The 19,086-nt window shown below is 53.0% G+C and overlaps 1 protein-coding gene across 19 annotated transcripts in view; it reads right to left on the reverse strand.

Annotated features, from left to right (window-relative positions):
• Positions 1-887: 887 nt before the first annotated feature.
• Positions 888-19,086, reverse strand: part of Zer1 (zyg-11 related, cell cycle regulator) — a 36,541-nt gene continuing 18,342 nt past the window's right edge. For 5 of the 19 annotated variants that reach the window (XM_087652647.1, XM_087652661.1, XM_087652659.1 and 2 more), the window contains exons 2-16: positions 16,653-16,887; positions 14,556-14,706; positions 14,038-14,474; positions 13,555-13,731; positions 12,057-12,171; positions 11,802-11,948; positions 11,351-11,518; positions 8,120-8,335; positions 7,040-7,081; positions 6,820-6,939; positions 6,222-6,337; positions 5,391-5,579; positions 4,562-4,659; positions 3,806-3,908; positions 888-2,406 (exon numbers count right to left, since the gene is read on the reverse strand). In XM_087652647.1, the coding sequence (XP_087508773.1) occupies positions 2,349-2,406; positions 3,806-3,908; positions 4,562-4,659; positions 5,391-5,579; positions 6,222-6,337; positions 6,820-6,939; positions 7,040-7,081; positions 8,120-8,335; positions 11,351-11,518; positions 11,802-11,948; positions 12,057-12,171; positions 13,555-13,731; positions 14,038-14,474; positions 14,556-14,706; positions 16,653-16,887 (2,372 nt within the window). In that variant the 3' untranslated portion in view covers positions 888-2,348. 19 annotated transcript variants of the gene reach the window in all.

Here is a 19,086-nt window from a genome sequence, read left to right on the forward strand (position 1 = left end):
CTATGGTAACCTGAGGTGAGAAGGCACGTCACCTCTTGAGTCCATGTACCCATCTGTGGGCTGAGAATGTGGAATGCACACAGACAGCCACTCCGGCTTCCCCCCACACTCAAGCAAACTGCCACATATGATGCCTTTTCTGCCTAGGCTGTGTGGGTGGCCAGTGATACAGGGCTCTGTTGAGGGCGAGGAGGGACCTCTCTTCTGTCAGGAAGGGTGCAGATAGCATGCCAGCTCCTGGAACTGTTTAATCTGGCTCTGGCACTCCTGCTCACACCCTCTTCGTGGTCTGGAGAGCATGTGACAGGCTTGGGAGCAGCCGCTTAGCTCTGCCCTCCCAACCGCACGTTCCTATGCTCCTTTTGGTTTGCAGCTCAATGGGACTGTCCCCTGTGAGCTCCCTATGGCAAGGCCCTGTCTGAGATGCTGTCCCTGGCAGCACCACCTTTCCACTGGGTTCAGCCCAGCCTTGCTTAGAGGACCCCCTGCTGGCTCCACCTTCTCCATCATAGGGAGCTGTATGGTCCTGTCTAGCACCTATCAGACCTTCTGAGCCACTCCACCATGCCTAGCAGCAGCAGCAGGAGGTATCCTTCCCGTCTTTGCTGCAGAACAGTGAGTTTGTATTTACTATGTGTCTCTCCCAGCAGACCATGCCGTCCCAGCAGGCGCTCTGCCATGACCTCAGTGTCTGGGCACAGAGATGTGGAGAGAATGTCACAGACACATACTCACCTCAGTCTGCCCCCTGTCTCCAGCCTGCAGGCACATACACCTACAGTCAGACTACCCACACTCCAGGAGACCCCTCGCTCCTTTCCTGACCTCTGACTGCCCATGTCAGCCCAGCATCCCCCAATCTCTTCCGGAAAGAAAAGACAGCACTCTTTTGCACTTTGCACAAAATGTATTTCTGTGACATCCTGAAGTACAGACATTTCCCCAGACCCAGGTGGTAAAGCAGTGGATGACAGCTCTGCTCAGGGCCTGGCAGTGCCAGAGGGCGTGGGATGGAAAGGGCAGGCTGAGGTTGCCCAAGTGCTGCATGGGGGAAGCCACCTGCCAGGGAAAGTTTCCTCTGGGAAGGTCAGTTGCCTCTCCCCGAGTCCTGTGAACAGCTGGGCCCCTTCTGACTGTAGGCAGGTAAGCCCGGAAACAAACAGGCACAGAGAAGAAAGAGGGCAGAAAAAGCCACACCAGAGGCTGCCTCCGGGGCCAGCTTTGCTCCCTACGCCTGCTGTGCACAGGTCTCCTGAGTACCTGTACCAATGAAAGGCAATGCAGAGACACAATGATGGGTGCACGGATGCCCCGAGAGCCTACACCACAGTGCAGCTTCTCAGGGCAGCCTGACTGGGCTGGAGGGACAGAGGACTGTCCACATGCTGGTCTGAAGGTGGTTTCCTGCTGCCACTGTGAGGCTGGAGTGGGGAACTCCTGCCTTGGAGGGAGCTGTAGTATCTTCTGGACAGCGGGTGGGCTCAGCTCTGCTGCTGGTGGGAGTGCCTGGGCACTGGGGTGCTGTGGGTAGATGAGGGCTACAGAACAAGGAGCAAGACCCTGGTCCCGGAAGGTGCCAGCTGCCAGAGTTGAGGTGGCCTGGGGCATGTTTGGCAGAAGGGGCAGTGGAATTGCCCCTGAGTTCTGGCCATCTCTGGGCTGGAACCTTCAAAAGCCTGGGGCCTGAGGGAGACTTGAGGCAGCCTCCATAGCAGCATGGCCACAGACAGGCCTGGCCAGAGAGCAGTGGCCAACAGAGCCATGCTTCTCCAGGGTCCTCGGGACAGGAGCCGCTTGGTCTAAGGCTGGGAACAGCTTACTCTTTTGGCCCCAGATGGCTCACAGCCTGGAGCACCAAAGCTGGGAAACCCAGTAGGGCTGGACTTAATCCCAGACCTCAGCAGCCTCACTCACCTGGGAGCCTGCACAGGGCACTCAGGCGGGGATCAAGGATGTCGAGCAGCCTGGTAAGGGCCAGCTCCGCCCACAACAGACAGAAGGCAGGCCAGGGTCTGAGCTCACTGGGAAGGGACCAGGCACTCACAGCATTAGAGGCAAGCCCAGCTGGGGCAGGAGGGAACATGGCAGCAACGAAAGCTTGGAGGTGGATGAGAGTGGCAAGGAGCTGCAAAGACTCGGGAGAAGTCATACACACAAAACTTCACACTTCCTAACCAAAAAAAAAATAATAATATATATATAATATATATATCTCACTAACATTAAGGAACCGCGTCGGCTGTGCAAAAGTCCTCGCTGTCTCTTCACCCTGTGGGAGGCTCCGCAAGGGACCTGCCCACTAGACCTCCAGCGCTTCCTCCCGGCCTGTGGTCCGAGCTGTGTGGCCTCTATCTGGACGTGTCCATGTTCTCCTCTCTAAAGTTACTGCAGTGCTCAATCACCTTGCTGGATGAAACCGGGGAGAGCATTGGAGGATGGCTAAGAAGGGCCGCTCCTGCTTGGGCCCCACAGCTACTTAACAAGCCTTAAGAGTGACCCTGACACATACTTGAACAGTGTACCGGTGACTGGGAAGTAGGACCTGTGGCCATGAATGCTGCCCCTGCCCCCAACTAGGAAAGGAGGAAGTCCTATAAGCAGTCAGACCTGACCTCCTCAACCCACCACTGCCCTCTTCAGTGCTTGCCCTGCCCATGCTCATTCTCTGTGCAGAAGTCCACAGGGCCCCAAATGGACAGGGGTCTGCACAGGTGGCTATACCGGCTCCAGGCCTTAAGTGTCCCAACTCAGTCTGCTCCCTGAGATTACTGCCACCCACGGCAGTTTGACCTTACACCCCTTGTCTGTTCAAAAGGGAGACTCTGGGTTCTGGGGTTCACCGCAGCCTCCATTTGCTGAAAGGCTGTATGGAGGGCTTTAGAGAAGGAACTTCCTAGTATAGTTCATTCTTGACCCAGAGAACCCACTGGCTCAGACACAACTCAGGTCTCAGGTCAAAGGGCACCAAGAGGGCTCGCTGACAGGCCCCACCCAATGACTTAAAAGTCCTGGGATCTTGTTTAACACAGATATCCCCAAGCCCACTGGTAAAAAAGTCTGCAGGTGGCTGTTGAGTTCTAACACTTTCCAGGGGACTCCCAAGGGAGACTAAGTCCAAGGACCAGTCAGTTAAAACTGAACCCAAAAATAACAAATGGCAGAGCTGGCTGATGTCTCCAAGCCAGAAAGGCATATTCTGCGTATGGGGCGGGAGGAGGGTGGAGTCTGAGCCTCAGGCCACCCTGTGCTCAGATTTATGACAAAGGAGTATTCTCTGAGTGAGAATGGATCCAGAAAAGAGGAAGGCGGATCCAACTGATCCTATCATGTAGTATGTGTACTTGAAGGCGTACGAAGGACAATCATAACTGGGGCCTGGCACATGCTGGGCAAGGGCTGTACTGCTGAGCTTCACCCCAGCCGTCGAAGGGCGCGTTTCCCTGGCGGCCTTACCCTTACCCCTGCGTTTAAATAACCCAGCACCGTGTGCACGTGGCCTCTAGCATACACCTCACCACAGCGAGTCCGTTTTTATTGGAATAACGTAGGTCAAAAATAATGCAGAGTTCTTGCTAATGCTGGTGACAAGGAGGGCTCTCAGTGGGACTGGGGAAGCCTACTGAGCACTTGAAAGCAGACCAGCTCCCCTGACAGTTGAGACCCTGTCTGTCATCCATGGGCAGGTGACAGAGGCCCCTGCTGGACACCCATCCACTGTTTGCTCCATACTAACCCTGAGTAACTCCCACTGAGCCCTTTGCCCTCCATACCAAGGTTCCTACCCAGGATGCAGTTTGTTTCTTACCGGGCCATCTCCTTGGTTTCCTGCCGGGCAGTAACCATCTTGATCAAGTCCCTCAGCAGGGGCATCCCGCCTTCCTTAATCAGCAGGGGGCAGTACTTGTCAGCTACAAGGTAGGAGCAATAGTGAGGACCATGTTCAGCTACAGCCTGTCCCCAGACACCCACAGTTTCCAGAACCGTTCTACAGTTGCTGCCTGAGGAAAGACCTGCCAGGAGGGAGCAGGGACAGGCCAAGGGTGCCAAGCCTCCTGGGGCCACATGGCAGGGAATGGGCAAGTCCTTGAAAAAGACACTCCCCACTGTTCCCCAGAAATTGTGGTTACAATTTCCCTGGAGTTAGTCCTATGGGAAATATCTCCACCATAGGCCCAAAGCATGATATTTCTCTGAGAGTTTGTATCATGACACAGGTTCCCCAGGCAGAAGTTTGTATTTATGATGTTGCTAGTAAGACACCCCCAGGTAACTATGGTGACCAACCAAGGAGATGGCTATCTCTCTGCCTTGCAGGTAGCAAAAAGACTGGAAAGTTCACTCACAGGTAGGGCAAGAGTGTGGAGAAAGGCACACCGGTATGGGCTGGGTCACCTCTGATGGTGACTAGGCTAACCATCACACTGGCATCCTACCAATGCCAACTTAGCTCTGAAGGACATGGCCAATGGTAACTCTTTGTGTTCTTTCCTGAGTGCCAGCTCCCTGTGGACATGCTGTGTTCGGCTGAGGGACTGTCTGAGCCAAGGGAGGAGGCACTCACGGTAGACAGACACGAGGTTGTACAGGGCCCAGGTGGCCCAGTGCTGGCTGACTGGAGAGATGCCCTGGGGAAGGAGGCGGAGGATCGGCTCAAAGGACCTGCAGGAGAGAGGCGCCGTCATCCAGAGGCTGGAGAAGTGAGGCTTGCTCCTATGAGCTCCTCCATGCAGGGTCCTAAGGGCAGTATGGGCAAGCCTGTAGGATTTCAGGGCCCTGCGGCTGGCTCTACCCAGGAGTTCACCCTGGGGAAGACCAAAGTCAGAGAAGAGGGTCTTGGCAACCAAGAGAGTGAACTGGTAAGGAAGGGGGACACCTTGGGAGAAACCTACAGTAACTCTAAGCCAGGCTGCAGTTCCAGCCCCCAAGCCAGGAAATCTCATCTGCAAAGCTTCAGAAGGGCCCTGGGATTTAGCTTCCTGCCTCCCAGGGACTGGGGCTTGAGCAAAGCCACACACCATGGCCTATCCTTTCAACTGAGTGTTTGACATAAATGACCAGCTGTCCCTAGTGTGGCAGGGAGAAGGACTGACCGGGTGACTACAAAGTCACCCTCCCAGTACAGTGAGGACTGAGGCCAGCCTGACAGGGGTGGGGTTACAGGTGACCTGTGTTTTGCGGTGTGTTTAGTTCTGTATCAAACATGCGTAAGAGACAGGCCTTGGATATAACACACATGTTAACGAGTGGGAATGTGCCCCTCACACACTGGACCTTACAGTGAGTGAGAGCAATCGCCTTTAGAGAACAGGACCAGGGTGGAAAGCTCTGGCACATCATGTTGGGACAAGCAGCTTCTGACTCTCCATGCTGTGTACCTTCCCATCTCTGACCTGTAGTTGATATTCCTTCGGGAGTTGATATCCCAGCTCTGGATGGCCGCCCACATACGCTCCTCCACCTCTGCCCGCTGGGGTTCACAGACACCCCAGGCTTCAGGCCCATCAAACATGATGTGGGATAGGACACCACAGGCATTGTAAGAAACCTCAATGCCATCGGCCTTGCTTTCCAGCAGGTTGCTACCGGGAAGAAGAAGAAGAAGAAGATCCACCATGCATTAGTGGGCAGCCACCCAGCCCTGCAGCCACTACCGCCTCCTCCCGCTTCAGCCCCTTGAGCACAGGACTTCAGGCCTGTACCGCCGGGCTCAGGTGTAAATGACTTGGCCCTGTTTTGTTTGTTTTTGAGTCAGGATCTCATGAAGTTCAGACTGGCCTGCTTCATCTCCCAAGTGCTAGGATTACAAGCTCAGGCCACATCTCGCCACTTGGTATTTATTCAGAGTCCTTCAAAGAAAAGGATGTGACAGTGCGGCCGTCTGTGGCAGGCTGAAAGACTAAAGCCCACAGGGGCTGGGGAAACGGCTCAGTGTACAGCACAGCTCACTGTACAGCACACACTGCTCTGTCAGACTGGAGCTGAGTCCCAGGACCCATGGCGGCTTGCAACTCTAGGAGACCCAAACCTTGGCCTTTCTGGGCAACTGCACTCATGGGCAAACACCCGTCCCTCACATACACAGAATTACTAACAAGATCAAGGAAAACAAAACGTACATTATAGATAGAAGGAGTACCAGTAACAGAAGCCTAGACAGAGCACAGTGTGCTCACAGTACACCCGACTGTTCTGAGTTTTCTGGAGGCCCAGGAAGTACCAACCTGAAGACGCTGATGAACTGAGAGGTCATCAGCTGAGGCCGCAGCCCCTTCACCTCTGCCACATTCCCCAAGAGCCCGAGCATGTTCCGGTGTAGCTCCTGCTTCTCTGGGAACTCCTGGGACAAGAGCAGGCAAGGCCTTCACACTCATCACTTCACGTGATACTGTTATCCTGCGGATTTGTGGGCGCCTGTGTGGAGGGCCCTTCTAGACAAGGGAGAGACACAGTAGGCCGGCCTCGACTTTCTAGTGCTCCCAGGACAGAGGCCGGGAAGAGAGCTGACTTTGGGGATGATTACAGCTCCATTTGCCACAGCTCAGAGGAGTCCTTTCTGGGGAGCCCCTAAGAAGCTACAGAAACAAGCCGAGTCCTATATTCTGGGCAGAACTGTATCTTGTTAGCAGAGGACGGTCTCTGGGCAGGCAGAACAGGTTGGGGTTCCCTGGCAGAAGGACTCTCAGGAGGTGAAGCTGAGAAAAGCTTCCTGACACTTCTTCCAGCAGCAGACATGGGGTGTGTGGCTGGCCTGTGTGGCCATGGGAAGCTTGTGCGGGATGGCATGCTAGGTGTGTGGCAGCCCGTGCGGGCACTGCCTACCTTCAGGCAGTCGAGAAAGAGCTTCATGCCGTTGAAGTTAAGGAACATCTCACAGTTGTCTGGAGTCTCATCCGTGATGTTCCACAGAGCGCTCCAGGAGAACTCCATGACCTGGTCACACTGTTGGGGAGGCACAGCTCAGTTCTGTCCTCCGGAGGACACATGGCCAACTCTGGCAGAAGCCTCTAGGGAGAGGGCAGAGTGGGCTGGGCTCGCTTACCGTCTTGTCCAGCAGCTTCTTCTGGATCAGCTTCAACATGGTCTGTGGGCAGAGGAGAGAGGCTGCCTGAGGCCAGGGCCCCACCAGCTTAGGAGCTCAGCAGACAGGGAGGCACTGCCTGTCCCGGGTGACACAGCCTGGCAGCGTCCAACTCTACAGGTCTTTTGGAAGTGGCTCGAAGGTGGTCAAGGACACGTGGGTACTTGTCAAGTGCTTCTCTGCTAGGGGCGGCACTCCTCGGGGATAGGGGGGGTCAGTGGAGGGATAGAGGGGGGGTCAGTGGACCGACTACCCTCAGATCCTTCTTTCCTTCCATATTTATCCTGTTCATGTACTGGGCTAAGAACTTATTCATACCAGGCCAGAAAGGCATAGTGACAAGAAGGGCCAGCCCTGGGTCTTTTGTCATAGGGCTTACTGCATGGAGCTGAGTGGAACTAGTTAAAAGACAGAGAAGACCACACAGTCATAAGCAACATTAAGAAATCCTTCTGAAAGCCAGGCGCGGTGGTACAATCTTTAATCCCAGCACTGGGGAAAGCAGAGGCAGGTGGATCTCTGAGTTCAAGGGCAGCCTGGTCTACATATTGAGTTCCAGGACAGCCAGGGCTACCCAGAGAAACCCTGTCTGAAAAACAAAACAAAAGAAATCCTTCTGAGGCGGGCATGGTAGTGCACCTTTATTACGAGCACTCGGGAGGAAGTAGACGTGAAGTTATCGTTCTGACTTAGAGACCAGCCTGCGGTACCTAGCAAGTTCTAGGCCAGCCAGGGCTACATAGAAAGGCCTTGTCATATACAAGTAAGCAGGCAAGCAAGCAACTCTTCTGGGGAGTGGAGAGATGGCTCTGTGGTTAGGAGTATGTCCTACTCTTGCTGAGGATCCAAGTTCAATTCCCAGCACCCATGTGAGAAGGCTCATGGTCGCCTGTTAACTCCAACAGGTGGATCAAACAACACTGTCCGACACTCATTCTCCCCCCCCCCCTCTCTGCCATCTCCTACCCCCTCCTCCCCCGTCACCCGGGTCCTCTGGAGGCCTCAGAGCACAGGAGGATAAAGGCAGCCAAGCTCACGTACCACGACGAAGCCCATCTTGCCCACAGCCTCCTTGTGATCATTGTCCACCTGGCAGACGAGGGCATTGCACAAGTGCACAGCGATACGCTGGATCGACTCGTCCTGGCGGGTGGGGCTGAGGATGCCAAGCAGGAGCTCGTTCACGCGGCGGTACTGGAACTCCAGCTCCTCGGGGATGCTGAAGTTGCAGAGGGTCAGACAGCAGTTCCGCTGCACCTGGGCCAGGGTGGGAGACAAGCAGGGCACGTTCAGGGACAGACCTGGGACAGGGCTCCAGATCAGATGTCACCAAGGGCTGGGGAGATTCTCTGGAAGAGAAAGCTTCCGGGCCTTTTGGTTGGAGTTTTCAACACAGTCCACACTGAGCTCAGGCTCACCATGTAGCCAGGGCTGGCTTTCAACTCCCAACCCTGCTGCCTCAGTATACCGCCATGTTCAACTAAGGCTTGCCCCCTTGCTTTTCATTCTCAGTAAGGTTATTCTAAAAGTTTTTAAAAACATGAAGTTTTTGTATTTTAAAATCCATGCAACCACGACCTCTGCCAGGAAACAAACACTGCCTACACCCAAGTCCCTTCCTGATCATAAGACCCTGTCTTCCCCCCAGGGAGCCACGAGCCCTTGTTCAGCACTGCTCCAAGGACAAGTATTGTCACCTGTAGCTGAAATGCACTCGCTTTCATTGAAGTCTAACATTCTGTCATGACACCTCAGTTTACCCATCAGTTCTCCCACTAACGGACTTTTGGCCACTGTCCATAATGCCTTGCACATGCTGCCTGGTGTCTGTCACACAGCTGCACTAAGGTACACAGAGTTGAGGGATTTGGGGGTTTGTTTTCTTGAGAGGGTCTTATGCACTCCAGACTGGCTTCGAACACAGCTGAAGATGACACTGAACTCCTGGTCCTCTTGCTTCCAAGCCTGGCTTGCTCAGGGCTTTCTGGATCAGAAGTGGACACGATTCATGTTGAGACAGCAGTTGGCTGTTAACCAGGTGGCTGTACTGCTACCAGCAGTGTACAGGCATGTGGCCATCCCTTCTTTCCCAGCCTGTACATTCATGATGTATGTACTCCACGGGTCATCATTACTCTCCTTCCCTTCCTTATTAAACATATATTTTGTGTTTTAAAATTTATTTTATGTGTGCATATATATGTATACCATGTTCTACATACATACACATACACACATATATGCACCATGCATTGTAATGGGAGTCAGAAAGTGCTGAATTCCTTGGATCTGGAGTTACAGCCAATTGTGAGCAGCCAACCAAATGGGTGTTAGGAACTAAGCCCTCGTTCTCTGCAGGGGTAACAGTAAAAGTTTTTGAATTTCAAGGCAGGGTTTCTCTGTGTACCCTTGGCTGTCCTGGAACTTGCGCTATAGACCAGGCTGGCCTTCAGCTTAGAGATTTGCCTACTGTGTGATGGGACTAGAGCAACAACCTGCTTGTAACAAGTGCTTTTAATCACTGAGCCATCTACCCACCCCTACATGCTTCTTTATTAAATACTGGCATTCACCAGGCTTTATGAATCACAATGTTTAGAGGGTACGGCCCCTTAGGGTATCAGACACTATGCATGCACACACATTTTACAATGCTGGGCACCGAGCCCCGGGCCACATGCTTTATCCAGTGCTCCGTCACTGAGCTACCCCCGATGCCAATACTATAGTCTGAGAAAGCCTATTCTAATTTTTTTCTTGTTTGAAACAGGGTTTCTCTGTGTAGGCCTGGCTATCTTGGAACAGTTTTAATCTTCCTCTGTAGATGAAACTGGCCTCAAACTCAGGGAGTCCTTCTGCCTTCTGCATTGCCTTGGCCTTAAAGTTTAAAGGTAACCCTTTACAGTATTTATATGCTACCATTTCTGCAGAAAACTACTGCCCTAGCTCCTTTGTTGTTGTTGTTTTTTAAAGATTTATTTATTATATATGAGTACCCTGTAGCTGTCTTCAGACACACCAGAAAAGGGCATCAGACCCCATTACAGATGGTTGTGAGCCACCATGTGGTTGCTGGGAATTGAACTCAGGACCTCTGGAAGAGCAGTCAGTGCTCTTAACCACTGAGCCATCTCTCCTCTGCACCCCCCCCCTTCAACTTTTTTTTGAGAGGTTCCTCTGTGTAGCCTGGACTCACTATGTAGAGCAGGCTAACCTGGAACTCCAAAGATCCAGCAGCCTCTGCCTCCTGGGTGCTGAGACTAAAGGCCTGCACCCACCACCCAGCATCTCCTTTGCTTTCTTGATTTTTTATTTTATGTATGTTGGTGTTTTGCTAGAAAATGTCTGTGTACCACATGTAACTGGAGTTACAGATGGTTGGGATTTGAACCTGGGTCCTCTGCAACAGTAGCCAGTGCTCTTAACTGCTGAACCATCTCTCCTTGCCCCATTTTCTTGATTTTCTTTTTGAGACAGGGTTTGACTCTGAAGCCCAGGCCTCAATCCCACCTCAGTCTCCTGAGGCCGGGCTACTGGCAAGAGCCAGCCCGATCCCGATTCTTTTCTCTTCAAAGCAGAGCTCAGACACACTGATGTGCACCACGCCTTAGTCCCAGCACTGGCGAGTGCTGGAAGAAAAGATCTGGTGCACACTGTTAGTCAGTTCTGGAGGCAGAGGCAGGCAGAGCTCTGTGAGTTCGAGGCCAGCCTGGTTCATGTAAGGACTTCCAGGAGAGGGCTACAGAGCGAGACTGTCTCAAAGGAGAAAACAACAGCATCCACACTACACAAGCAACATGCAGAGCAGTGCAAATGACCCATTTACTACATTCTCATGCACACACGACATGTCAGAGCAAGGGATGTCAGTGGGAGGCTACGCGTGTGGTGGACTTTTAGTGGTTTTCATGTCTTTGTAACTGTTCTATGGCAAATGTTCTTTTATAATTTTATAATTAAGAACAGGTACTAGAATCCAGCCCCCCGACAGTGGTAGGGAGAGAGGAGACCAGCCCCCCCGACAGTGGTAGGGAGGGAGGCAGAAAAGACGGAGCACAGAGGGCAGAGGTGGGGTGGCCATGGGCAGGGCCCATAGTTGAAGCCAGCTTCTGGGGTCACTGTGTGCCAGGGGCAGGTTTCTGGGACAACAGCTATACAAGAACTGGCAAAGGTCACCTAAGCCTGGGGGACCTGTGTGTCTGGGCCCTGGGAAGCGGGAAGGGGTACTGGGCCAAAGCATGCAGGCCGCAGTAGGCAGGGGCTCACCGTCACCTCCTGGTAGGACTCCATGCCATTCAGCACCACCTGGATGACCTGCCGGCGCAGCTTGACGCTCTGCTCTGAGCGGTACTCAGAGTTGGTCAGGTAGAAGAGAGCGGCACTGCCAGTCACTTGAATGTTCTTGTCATACTTGTGACACTTGAGGGCTGTGATGACCAGCTGTGTGAACACAGGGTATGGGGTGGGGCTGGGGTGCTGCCAGAGGCAGGCAAGGACAGCTTGGGCTCTATGAGTCACTGTGGCTTCTCTGGGGAAAGGCTGACCTTAGACCTGCTGTCCTGGGGAGATGTGAGCAGGGTAGGAACTAGGGCAGGGCCTGAACAAGCTGGCAGGTTTGCAAGGCAAGGCTGCCTGTTCCCCTGGGATAAGGGCTGGGTGCAGAAGGACAGAGAAGGAGGGCAGCAATATCTGGGAGCCTGAGGGCCTGGGGTTCTGAGCTGACCTTCAGGGCGCGCAGAAGCTGGTTGCAGCGTTCAATGCGTGCAATGTCAAACAGCAGGTTGATGGCCCTGGAAGTGATCTCAGGCCGGTGCTCTGTGTAGGCCTCGATGGCGTTCAGCACCTGCTCTTCATTTTTGTCACCACTTACCTAGTGATGGAACATGTCAGGACAACCCAGGAGAGGCCAGGTAATGGGACCCCAGACTCAGTGTTGTGCAGTACTTGGCCACTTCCTCCTCCCCACTCCGCCTCTTACTTTGTAGGCTGGAATGTGTGTGAGACGACACAAGGAGGTCTCAAAGAGCCCAAGGAACTGCAGTGGCCTCTTCAGAGCCCGAAAAGGCATGATGCTGCTCTTGGATGGCTCGGTGCTGGGGAAAGAGCACACCAGAGTTGACAATTTGATCAGACCTAGCCTGGGCTCCCCCATGGACTGGGTACTCCACCCATGGAGAAACAAGGGCCTCTAATCCCATCGTGTCCCTGCCCAACCCACTGTGCAGCTAGGCCTGGCCTTCAACCCCTGGTCCTCCCACCCAACCTCTCAAGTGCTGTGATGCAGGCGCACGCTTCCAAGCCTGCTTAAGGCTGTGTTGGGATCAAAGTCAGAGCTCTGCACCACCTGAGCCACATCCCCAGCTCCCACCTCTTGATAGAAGGGTGGGAGGGCGGAGTGTGAACACGGATCAGCAGCTGCGAAAGGTGTCACCTGCCATTCTCACAGGGACACATTTCACCAACAAGCAAGGAAAAGCCCCTCTGCCGTACAGAACAAAGCATGGCTAAGGGCAGGCTGGAGGCAGCGACAGTGACTGGGCTGGAGTGAGAGCTCAGCACTGGTTCAGAGGCACGGGTCAGCTACAGTATTACCGAAAGGACAACAGTACCCCTGCCTGCTGTCCCCACCATTCCATCATGCCCGATGCTGTTTGTTTCTTAGGCCTTGGTGCAGATTGATCCAGATTGATCCCATGCTGCAATGTGATCTCTTCAACAAACTCGGAAGGCTTCAGGCAGCCCTGAGTGTGCACTTCCCCCCCAGTGTCCAGAATGTCTGTCCTTTCCCCATCAGCTCACACAGGCTCTGTCTGGCTTCTCTGTTTTCCCCTTCCCTCCTTCTTTCTTTCCTTCCTTCCTTCCCTCCTTCCCTCCTTCCTTCCCTCCTGTTAATTTACTGAATATGTGTGTATTACGTGCTTGTGCACGCTTGAGTGCTCACACTCATGAGGAAACCAGCAAATGGTTTGTAGGAGTGGGTTCCAGGGACAGAAGGCAAGTTGTCAGATTTGGTGACAAGCACCTTAACATGCTAAGGCATCTCACTGGCCCTTGACTTTTTTAAAAAAAATAATTATTGAACTCTGGGGTTTGTGTGCTTTGCCTAGATATATGTTGTATTCCCTGTGTGTGCCTGGTGCCTGCAGAGGCCCAAAGAGGATGTCAGGTCTCTCAGAACAAGACTTACAGACAGGTTGTGAGCCTCTATAGGGCACCCGGGCCCTATAGAACAACAGGAGTCCTAAACTGCTGAGCCTTCTGTCTTAGCCACTCCCCCCACTTTCCAACCCCCCTTGGAGGCTATGCAGCCCTGGCTGGCTTCAAACCACAGAGATGAGCATCCCTGTCTCTGGTGTACTGTGATTAAAGGTGTGCTTACCACGCCAGCCTCACTGGCTTGCACAGTACTTGGCATGAGGGCACTTGGTCAGGGCTTGGTGAGTGGCATCGTCCCAGTGGCAGAGCTAGGTACCCACCTGGTCTGCCCTGCCTCCTCATCTGTCTTGGAGATGCTGCAGTTCTCCAGGATCATGTGACCAGAGATGTCTAGTGACATCAGATTCCCCAGCTTCTGCACCAGGAGGCTGAGCACCTTCCGAGTCAGCTTGAACTTGTAGTAGCTGGAGAGGCGGTCTCGGGAGATGTCCAGGTGGCTGGAGGTCAGGTGGTGGCCACAGGTCAGGATCTTACTCCTTTAGGCCACAGCAAGGAAGGGCCCATGCCTGCCACAGCTTCTCTAGGGAACTCTGGAGAGATAGCCTGCTGGGACTTGGGTACCCTAAATTGCCCTCAACTAGCTAGTGTGTGGTCTAAGGAGTGGGCTCTCTCCCTGTTCCATGCAAGGGTTCCCCTGCTGTGGATGATGGACCCAGGACTGACACCTTCCTCTCTTCTATCGTCTGCTTCACTCCCCAACTCCCGCCCCAACTCCTGCCCTGGCTGCTAAGTGGGCAGCTCACCGCAGCTTGTGCAGCTGGACAATGACACGGATGTGGTCGTCTGAAAGGTCCATGTTGTAGAGCACAAGGGACATCAGACTGTCCTTCCACTGTGTTAGGAAAGTGGCGTCGCTTGTCTGGATGCCTGAGAGGTCCAAGGCAGTCAGGGAGTTGAGTGGCCGAAGCAGTGACTCCACGGGGATGCCGTCGATCATGCGGCCCAGGTTGAGGAAGCGCAGGCGGCTGAAGCCCTCAAAGGTGAAGTCCTTGACCAGCACCTGGCAGGTGGGGTTGACCAGGCACTCATCCTCACAGCCGCCCGGGTTGTCCTCCTCGTAGAAGATGTTGGCACATCCGAAGAGGCTCAAGGACACCAGACTGTGGCTGAAGCTCCGCAGCGTCTGCAGGCTCTTGGCGGACAGCTTCTCGCAGTTGGTCAGGTACAGCTCCACCAGGTCCTGGAGTAGCATAGCAGCCTCAGCTCCTCTGCCCACCCTGAGCCACCCCAGGCCTGGCTTCTGGGGTGGGTGGGGTCTCACCTGCTTTCGAATCGCTTCCAGGTCCTGGTCTTGCACCAGGTCCTCACGGAGGTGGATGCGAGTGAGCCGCGTGCTGCGGGGGTCTGAGAAGAGGCTGAAGAAGGTCTCATGTGGTTCGAAAGTGCAGGCCGCACTGACCAGCTCCACATACCTGCAAGAGAAGCGAGCCTAGCTCAGGAGGTACCTAGGAGCCTGGGCTGCCTTTGGAACCCACATCAGGATTGCGGGCTTATGACATCACCCAGGCGACAGCCACCTCTCTTCACACATCTGCTTAGCTTCTGACTATCCCTATACCCCAGGGTCTAGGAATCTGAAGATGGTCATCAGGGTGAGCACCAGTGATACAGGGATGCAAGGGCCTTTCACCAACAGCAAAGCCCAAGCACTCCCTTCTAGCAGTCTGCCTAAACACACGCCTGTCACCCACAGCATGTGCCCCTCTCCCAGGCCCACGCCATCACCCCAGGTATGCACTGACCTCAGTCGCACCACACCACAGTCTAGAGTCATCTTTCCTCACTAGCCTTCTGGTGCCTCATCATCATCCCCTTCCAGGGCATGGGGGAATCAGGGGGAATCAGTTTAAGCTTACAGCTGCCTGCTGGGCAGAGTTTGAGCTGTCGGTGGAACCCTATCTAGCCAAGATGCTCGTTTGTGCATGAATCCCAGGCTAGGAGCTTAGAGAGCTGGTCCAGCTGTTAAGATACTTGTTCTTGCAGAGTACTAGTGTTTAGTTCCTAGCACCTACACATAGTGGCTCTTTTAAAAAAGAAAAGAGGGCTGGAGAGATGGCTCATTGGTTAAGAGCACTGGCTGGTCTTCCAGAGGTCCAGATTTCAATTCCCAGCAACCACATGGTGGCTCACAACCATCTGTAATGGGATCCGATGCCCTCTTCTAGTCTGTCTGAAGACAGTGTATTCATGACATTAAATAAATAAATAAATCAGTCATCTCAAAAGAAAAGAGCCAGTTGTGGGGTTGGGGAGGGGGTTGGAGAGGTAGGAGGGTTGCGCACACCTTTAATCCCAGCTCTCAGGAGGCAGAGGCAGGTGGAACTCTGGGTTGGAGGCCAGCCTGGTCTACAGAGTGAGTTTCAGGTCAGCTAGGGCTACACAGAGAAACCCTGTCTCAAAAAACAAAAACAATACGAGGCAGGCGTGGTATTGTACACGTTTAACTGTAGCATTTGGGTAGCACAGCTAGGTGGGTCACTGAGTTTGAGGCTAGATTGGTCTATATAGTAAGTTTCAGGCCATTTAGGAACAGTGCAACCTTTGTTTAAAAAAAAAAAAAAACCAGAAACAAAAATACAACCCAGAAACAAACCAAAAAAGGAGGAAGGAGGAAAAAGCAAGCCCTGGAAGCTCTTGGCACTGTGGAAGTCACAGCATGTCAGATGCCAGGCTGCTTCCACCTGGGAACCTTTCGTACCTGACTGAACCCCCCTGCACTGTCCACCTGCGAGATGCACTTGCCTCTGGTGCTAGGCTAATGAAAGGCTCACCTCATGCCTGGCACACACTGAATGCTGAGAACACATCATGAGTTCAGTCCTTGGCTCCCATTTGGCTGTGAAACTCTTTGATCCTATGGTTTCCCATTGGGGTAACTGGTATAAAATTAAGCTTTCAGGAAGGATAGGCACACTGTGCTGTGGGCTCCCAGAGCAGGGGATCTACCAGGAGTATGGATAAAAGTTCATATGCGTGATCCGGTCTCTGATGGAAGGGCTACTGTTCCAACCTTGACACACGTGCTTGTGTTCAGAGGTGCAGGCACAGCTGTGAGCATTTAGTGCCCTATTACATGCAGGATTTTATACTAACTTATCCTTAAACACACACATGCTGCTTCACATACATGTTTTGTGCTACACGTGTACCCATTCCTTCACGTGTGCCGCCTGTGTACACACACCAATGCATATGTAACCATATCCCTGCTAATGCATACACGCCATTGTTATCCCTCACCGTCACAGCCACTTCCCCCTTGCCCTGGTCTGAACACACAGTCTTGATCTCCAGCTCACACTTCACCCCTCACATTGGGCTCCAACCCTGCCCCAGTCCGGGGGAGACCCTTGCTCACTCATTGACCAGCTGGTCACAGATTTCACTAGGCAAGAAGATGTCTGGATGCAGCCGCAGGGTCTCCTTGTCCAGCAGGTAGCCCAGGGTGCCATCGAGATTCCGGAGACAGAAGTCAGTACAGAGGGCCATGAGGGACTCGGGTGTGTCAGACGCCATGTCGGGAGAAGGCAGCAAGGGCCCACAAGGGCAACTATGGACTCCAATAGTCACAAGATCATTGGCAGAGCCGCAGCCTGAGAAGGAGAAAGCAGCCTGTGAGAGGCAGGTAAGAGCCGGTGTCCATTTCCTGACCGGGGAAAAGGAAGCCCCGTCCATCCATCACATTCAGCCCAGCACAGGCTGTGCAAACCTGTAAGCCTAGCACCTGGGAGCAGAGGCAAGACGACCAGGAGTTCCAGACCAGCCTGGGCTATACAGTGAGTCCCTGACGAAACAAAAAGCTGAGCATCCTCCACTCACAAAAAGTTCTCATGGGACACTGGGTCATGCTAACTGAAGAAACCAATTCTGAAGGTTGCACCATGGTCCTTGGCCTGCAGCCACAAAGAACAAATCTACAGACGGAGGGAGACCAGCCTTGGGGGAAATGGGAGTGGCCACTCCTGGGTGGGCTTTCCTTTGGGAGTGTTGACATACCGTATCCACTGAAAACCAAGGAGTTCGATACTTTATTTACTTTATATATATGAGTACACTGTCATCAAACACACCAGAAAGAAGAGGGCATCAGATCCCATTACAGATGGTTGTGAGCCACCATGTGGTTGCTGGGAATTGAACTCAGGACCTCTGGAAGAGTAGTCAGTGCTCTTTGTTTTTTTGTTTTGTTTTGTTTTGTTTTGTTTTTTCTTTTTTTCGGAGCTGGGGACCGAACCCAGGGCCTTGCGCTTGCTAGGCAAGCGCTCTACCACTGAGCTAAATCCCCAGCCCCACAGTCAGTGCTCTTAACCGCTGAGCCATCTCTCCAGCCCCCAGAACTGGATCCTTTAAATGGCTGGAATGTGCCACCTGAGAATTACACTCAAATTGTTACTTTATAATGTCAAGTCTTCCTGGCTGGACAGGGAGCTTGGTGGTTAAGAGCATCATCTACTGCTCTTGCATAGATCCTGGGTTCAAATCCCGGAACCTATGTGGTACTAGAATTCCAATTCTAGGGGCATGCAGTGCCCACACAGCTCAGGGAAGAAATCAGATCTCCTAGAACTGGGTTGTAAGCCACCATGTGGGTGCTGAGAACCAAACCCAGGTCCTCTGCAAGAGCAAGTGAGTTAATAACTGAGCCAGTCCCTAGAAACTCCCCTAAGATTTCTTTTTTTTTTTTTTTCCTTTTTTTCGGAGCTGGGGACCGAACCCAGGGCCTTGCACTTGCTAGGCAAGCGCTCTACCACTGAGCTAAATCCCCAACTCCATCCCCTAAGATTTCTTAACAGACCTCAAAAGAGCCAATCACATGGGAGAAAAGGTTAAATTGGTATACACTGGCGTGAAGAAATTTCTGTTCATACATACACAAAAGTTAATTCCAAATATGCTACAGGCCTAAAGTAAAGGTGCATTATGACGTAAGAGTAGGCAGTGATTTCACAGAAAGATACCGATGGCCTGAGCTTGGTAATGTGCCTGCAAGCCCAGCCTCTGAGGGGCTCTCCACCCTACCTTAAGACAGAGGATCAATTCAAGCCTAAGGCAGCATAATGGGGATTCGGGGTGGGATGGGGAGGAGGAGGAGGAGGAAGGAGGGGAGAAAGGAGGAGGAAGAGAAGAGAGCCATAGACTACAAATTCGTATCTGGGCCTTCCTTTGAGTGTGCCATGGTGTCGTCACTGTGAACATTCACAGTGAGATTTTAAAATGCCTGGCACCGGGGCTGGGGATTTAGCTCAGTGGTAGAGCACCTACCTAGGAAGCGCAAGGCCCTGGGTTCGGTCCCCAGCTCTGAAAAAAAGAACCAAAAAAAAAAAAAAAAATGCCTGGCACCAGCCAGACGTGGTGGTGGATGACAGCCTCCTCAAGGACACTCATCTTGTTCCGTCGGCATCAGCAGAATGCACCAACCCACAATGAGATGCCGTTCCCCACAGCCAGCCAGCTCTCCTGCAGACACCAAGCCCTGATGAAGATACGGATGCTGATGGATGGTCGAACAGTGTAAAGCGGGCAGTAACTGGAGATGGCTCGACAATACTGACTGATGCTGGGTGGGAATGTGCTTTCTTTTTTTTTTTTTTTTTTTTTTTTTTGGTTCTTTTTTTCGGAGCTGGGGACCGAACCCAGGGCCTTGCGCTTCCTAGGCAAGGGCTCTACCACTGAGCTAAATTCCCAGCCCCGGGAATGTGCTTTCATATGGGTGACGGTACCTGCCATGTAAGCCTAAAGTCCAAGCCCCAGAACACACTGTGGAAGACAACAAACACCCAGAAGCTGCCTTC

The sequence above is a fragment of the Rattus norvegicus genome, chromosome 3 (genome assembly GCF_021556685.1).
Source record: "Rattus norvegicus strain SHRSP/BbbUtx chromosome 3, alternate assembly SHRSP_T2T, whole genome shotgun sequence".
Classification (NCBI taxonomy): domain Eukaryota; kingdom Metazoa; phylum Chordata; class Mammalia; order Rodentia; family Muridae; genus Rattus; species Rattus norvegicus.